General features: G+C 44.1%; 1 protein-coding gene across 2 annotated transcripts in view; it reads right to left on the reverse strand.

The window, feature by feature from the left end:
* Positions 1 to 236: 236 nt before the first annotated feature.
* Positions 237 to 5,680, reverse strand: part of LYSMD4 (LysM domain containing 4) — a 10,863-nt gene continuing 5,419 nt past the window's right edge. For both annotated transcript variants that reach the window (XM_075069707.1, XM_032783050.2), the window contains exon 3: positions 237 to 3,540. In XM_075069707.1, the coding sequence (XP_074925808.1) occupies positions 2,884 to 3,540 (657 nt within the window). In that variant the 3' untranslated portion in view covers positions 237 to 2,883. The remainder of the gene's footprint in view (positions 3,541 to 5,680) is intronic.

Genomic DNA, 5,680 nt, shown 5'->3' on the forward strand with positions numbered 1-5,680 from the left:
CTGGATCTGCTTGGATATTTTGGTCCCACAACTAATGGCCACAGTACTCTGCCTTCTTTGTGATTATGTTTCCTTGTAAAATAAATGTTTATAACAGAAACAAATTCTTAATCTGACCAGTGTCTGGCCACGGTTCTGTCCTCAAACTTGCTTTTCTTTTTAAAGAAAACTGCAACATTAAACACCATAGTGTAGTTCAAAAGATACGGCTAAAGAAACAGACAGCAGTCCAGGACAGCTCCTATTGTGCTTTTATTGAATTTTTCTTCATTTAAAAATGTAACATTAACCTACAGAAGGGACCAGTTTTCCTTCACAGAAGAAAAATATTTTTTTAAAATGGATACAGCCGGCTTTAAGAAAGCAGATGCTTTAGGTTATTTCTTTAAAAAAATTATGTTCCCTCAAGCCCCCTTGAAGCATGACAAGAGCTTCCTACTTGCTGCAGGAAGACTATTTGTTTATCAGTACCGTGACTTAACACTGTAACTCAGGAAAAGTCTGTTTACTTTATTCATTGTACCCAGATCCCTTTGCAGCAAGAAGCTAGTTTTTCAGATACATTTTTCATTTGAGTCATTATAAACACAAATGCTGTCCATGCATTTGCCTCAGGCCAGCAAGACTTTATTACTGCCATAATTGATCTTAAAGCCAGAACTTCTAGCTCTTAACTTCAACACCCATCTCAGAACCTTAGATAAGACTATTCATGAGCACTTATTTTAATTTGGGACAGACATGGCTAATACTAATCACTGTGCTCATAAATTTAAGATCTGAATTTCCTTCACTTTGCCTTATTGACTTGTGTATTTATGTGACAATAGTGCCCTCTATTGACAAGACACTAGCAGGCAATTCCTTAATTCGACAAATCATTTCAAAAGTTATTTTTCAGTCTTCTATCATTGCCTCCTTTTATCTACTTAAGTTTTGTTATTAAATACATCTAAAACTATTGACTCTTGTATCTGAGTGTTTGAAAGAGAGAGGAAAAAAACCTCTCTCTGTAGTTTGCTTTAAACCTTTATGTATTTTCTTATGACCATTTTATTAATCTGTTTCAGAGGAGCTGCCACGTTAGTCTGTATCCACAAAAAGAACAGGAGTACTTGTGGCACCTTAGAGACTAACATTTATTTGAGCATAAGCTTTCGTGGGGCACAGCCCGCTTCATTGGATGCATAGGCTGGACTCTATGCATCCGATGATGTGGGCTATAGCCCACAAAAGCTTATTAATCTGTGATTTGTACCCTGTTCCAACAGTACTAATTCTATAACCATCCTCCAGTTAGGTGGGGGTTGGGGGTGGAACCCAGCTACATTCAGCACCCTTGTGCTTTTCATACCATAATTCCAGCTAGTAGACTTTACGACACTCCAGCTGGTAAACAAATACATTATAATTGCACTTCTTGGGATGTCAGTGTCTAGGCCTGGGGAAAGTCCAACTTCCTTAAACTTTGCTCTGTGCTGAAAGTTAGCTTAGATTTAGGCAATATGTTATGGGGATTTTGCTTACGTTATGCACGTTTCCTAAAGTATTTTCAATTCTACAACTTCAAAATGTCATGTCTATGGCAGGGGTTAGCCATGAGAAACGGTTCTGAATTTATTTTGAAAATGGCTACACCAAGTAAGAGGTTTTTTACTGCAGATTCAAACAACCCAAAGCTTAGCCTTCATCCACATTTATCGCGTATACTGTAAGGAACCTTTCCACGCATTCAGCATTTACTGTAAACAAATCTTTGAAAAATATACCCGAAACCTGTGGGCCTCCATTCAACAGACCAGAATGCACCAAGATTGGCTTAGGCTCTGTCACAACCATGTGGACTCATGCACGAGACCTTACTTCTGCATGGAGATGGGTGATCAGAAACATGGCTGACTATCTATACAGGCCCTAAAGATGCCTGAAATTAGTCTACGCCAGCTTTGTACAAGTTATGCTCCTCCTGAACTCCTAAAATAGCTGGGGGTGGTTTCCCCTGACTTTTTATTCCTGTACAAAATGGAAAACTCCTCACTAATCCCTCTAGCTTAAACTCCTAAGAGCAAGGACACCATTTAGACTGAAACGCAGTGCTGGAGATGGCAATCCCTTTGTCTTTGCACAGTGAGCTGACTAGTGACACTATGCTCAAGATGCCTTTAGGCCGAGTCGGCCACTGCAGGTTGCTGGCAGGCTGGACTCTGCGGCTGAACAGAACTTTTGCTACCACTGTTGAGCAAGGGATGTTACTGAGGAATAACTTTTTAAGGGCCAGTTCCTGCAGAGAGCTCTGGGTACCTGCATGGAGCCCAAATGAAGTCACAGGGCCTCCCTGCACAGGCAGATCCTTGCCTCCATGGCGCTCACAGCAGGCTAAGACCCTCCATCATTCTAGCTCAATTTAGCTTAATACTGTCATTGATAAGAGTATCCAGTGTCCTGCTTAGTTTTAACAGTGCCATGTACCAGAGCTAGTCTATCAAGCTAGAAAGGCATACGCAGAGTTAAACATGCAGGGCCCACCTGGTTCTGCCAGAGAATGAAAAATGTTGCTTTAAGTTGTTGTGGGGGAAAAAATGCTCAGTCCATACAAAATGTGTCTTCTCATGTGCTATTAGATTGCATCATTCCAATCAATAACCCATACAGTATTTAAGAGCACACACTCTGATGTGTCTGCCTAGTTCAGATTTTTAGACAAAGCCACTCTTGAGAGGTGCCTGAAACAAATAAGAGTAAATTGGGGCAGGCTACTTTCCCTTGGAAGGGTTGATAAACGCAGAGCCAAATGTCTGTTGGACGTGGTAAGCTACAAAACATCTTTATTCACTCAGAGAAAACACATCACCCTGTGTTCAGTCAAGATCACTTAAAAAAAAATTAGCCACCTGAATCCAGTAGAGTCAGAGTTACTGGTTTCTGGGTATCGGTGTTGGGCGGTGAGGAAGTACTGGGCTGTATCTTCGCTTTGAGGGTTTCTACGACTGGTAGGTGCTGTGACAATTCCCCCCCCAATTCATGAGCTGAGCTATTTGAGGCAAAGGTTGTGTTTGAGGTATGGGCTGCCGCCCCAGTCTGTTGTGTTTTAAAATAGACAATATAAAATACTGGCAAGACTACTCCTAGCAGAAGCATGATAAAAACTGCATTCCACCACTGGATTCCACAGTCTGCACCATTACTGGGCTCCTTTTGTCCCACTGAACCGGATGGGGGACAGTTTGGTGCTTCCATGCAGTAATCTGCATTTAAATGGATTTTGGATTGCACTATGTCCTCAAGGGTCTGGTCAATCCCCTTAAAGTAGTCAGTCAGGTATCTGCTTTCACTAGAGCTGCTGCTGGTGGTGGCTCCACCATCAGGCTCTGGTAGTTCAATCAGTGTCATTCCAGCCTGGGAAGGTGCATTCTGAGGAGGTTTTAACTCTTTGCTGGTCTCCGTTAACAACCCATGGGCCTTGACTGGAATCTTGATAGACTTCAGAGCATACAAGTCCTGCTCACACATGAAGTTGTTGACACGTTTGATATCTGCAACCTACAGAATTCAGAAAGGAGAAACACGTAAACCTAAGGCATCACAATCCTTTACCAATATTGACTCACGAACAAACCAGGAAAATACAAAATGTCAACAGTGAAAACAAACACCAAGTGAAACCTGCTGCTATGGGGAGTGTGGCTCACTGTTCTTGTAGCCCTCTGACTCTGCAGTCAGAGATTTCCTAGCAAGGTTAAGACCCCCAGTGAATCTTATCCATTACAGTCCTTCACATATTGAAAGTTGTAACCTTCAAGACATGTTCAGTAGTGTCTCCAGGAACCATCAGTTGTATTTGTCTTCAGCTTCATCATTCCCATCCCTAGGTTTTCTGCTGTTCCTGTCAGCTGGGGAAATCTGGGACACAGGCCCAGATGCTTAAAAGTATTTAAGTATTGCTGTTCTCAGTGCTGTGTGCCTAACTGATGGCGGAGCCTATAGCTCATCCTCAAAAATGATGTCTGCATGGTGACTGCCAAGGGGATTTAGGTTCCCAGGGCTGGATTCACAAAAAGAATTAGTAGGGGCTGATTCTGGGAGTTAGGTACCTGAGATTCACTAATCTCTTACACACCTGCCCCCACAAACCCTGCAATTGCCTAAAGGACAAAGATTGATAGCAAGACAAGACTGGCATGACACAGAAGTGGTTGGAGAGAATCAAATTACTACAGATAACAGCACACAGCTGGCAAGATAAATGGGATGATAATCTGTCCAGTAACTACATGATTTCTTGTTTACCCAGAATCTCCCACTGCTTCTTATTCTCCACTATGTCTTTCTTTCATATCTCATGGCAGGGACTGTGTCTACACAGCTCCTAGCACAATAGGGACCTGAACCAAATGGGAGCTCCATTATAATATAAATTATAATGGTCAAACCCAGCACTCACATACCCATCATAACTACCAAAGTAGTAAGAAGGATCCAAAATTGGCCCTGAACAGAATTCAGGCCTGGTTACAGCCTGGAAAACAAAACATTGGGGTTGAGTTACTGGGTGTCATTGTAGGAGGCAGTACACACACTGTGGAACCTTGGACCCCTCGGGACATCATGTGAGAGATGAAAAGTCAACAAAGTAAACCCCAAGTGCAGCCTAATGTGATGCTCAGCTTTTCCACGCACAAGCCTCAGACTTGGGCCCTGGTTCTGGTCCTCAAGCAGCAGGAAAAGGTGACTTGCAAAAGGTGACTGCTCTGCCTGAGAAAAGCGCATTAGTGTCCAGTTCCCAGGAACACCATCCAACCTGAACTGGGAGAGACTTACAAAGGTGCCTCAAAATACCAAGTGGGGAGAGCAGAGAATGGGCAGGACAGGACAGAAGGGCAATGTAACAAATTAACCAACTGCAATCAACCTAGCAGCAGAAACAGCACTCGGGCCAGTATTTGCCAGGCATTGTTTTCTTAGCATTTAAGCACATTACTGCACTAACACCTGTATATGCATTTGGCAATGAAACTCAGTCTAATAACTCAGTAAATATCTCTTGGGGGAAAAAGAAAACAAAACCACACACATTTTTCCTTTCTGAAAGCACCATCAGCTGCATCTTCATTGCTGGATCAAGGTACAGCCTAATTACAGTACAGGAAGCCCTCCAGCAGCTTCACAACCGCTGCAGCAGGAGCCCCCTTGTTAATGCAGTGGATGCTCAATGGCCACTTGCAGACTTTACCTTCGCCAGGTGGCTGCCAGCCAGCACTGGAGACACACGCCAGCAATCAGCACAGGTAAGGTGGCAGCTGGCTACCAGGAGAGGCAGAGATGAGAATGCAGGACGCACACTTCACTTCCTCCACACATTCATGATTGTACAGACTAGCAGAGCCCCCGAGTAGTCTCTTTTCTAAGGTAACCAGCTCTAATTTCTTTAGACCAGAGGTGGGCAAACTACAGCCCATGGGACCATCCTGCCTGGCCCCTCCCCTGCTCTCACCCCTCCCCCACAGCCAAGCTGCTGCACAGGGACCACTCTGGCCCACCGCTCCTGCTGGGCTGCATGACTTGCACCTGCCCACCTCCCAGGCTTTCCAATAAGCCAGTCCTGCTACTCTGAGCAGCATGGTAAGAGGAGAGGGAGTGTGGAGGGGAGAAGGAGGAAGGGGGGTTGACTGGGGGGGGGTCC

This window comes from Chelonoidis abingdonii, chromosome 9, assembly GCF_003597395.2.
Source record: "Chelonoidis abingdonii isolate Lonesome George chromosome 9, CheloAbing_2.0, whole genome shotgun sequence".
Taxonomy (NCBI): domain Eukaryota; kingdom Metazoa; phylum Chordata; order Testudines; family Testudinidae; genus Chelonoidis; species Chelonoidis abingdonii.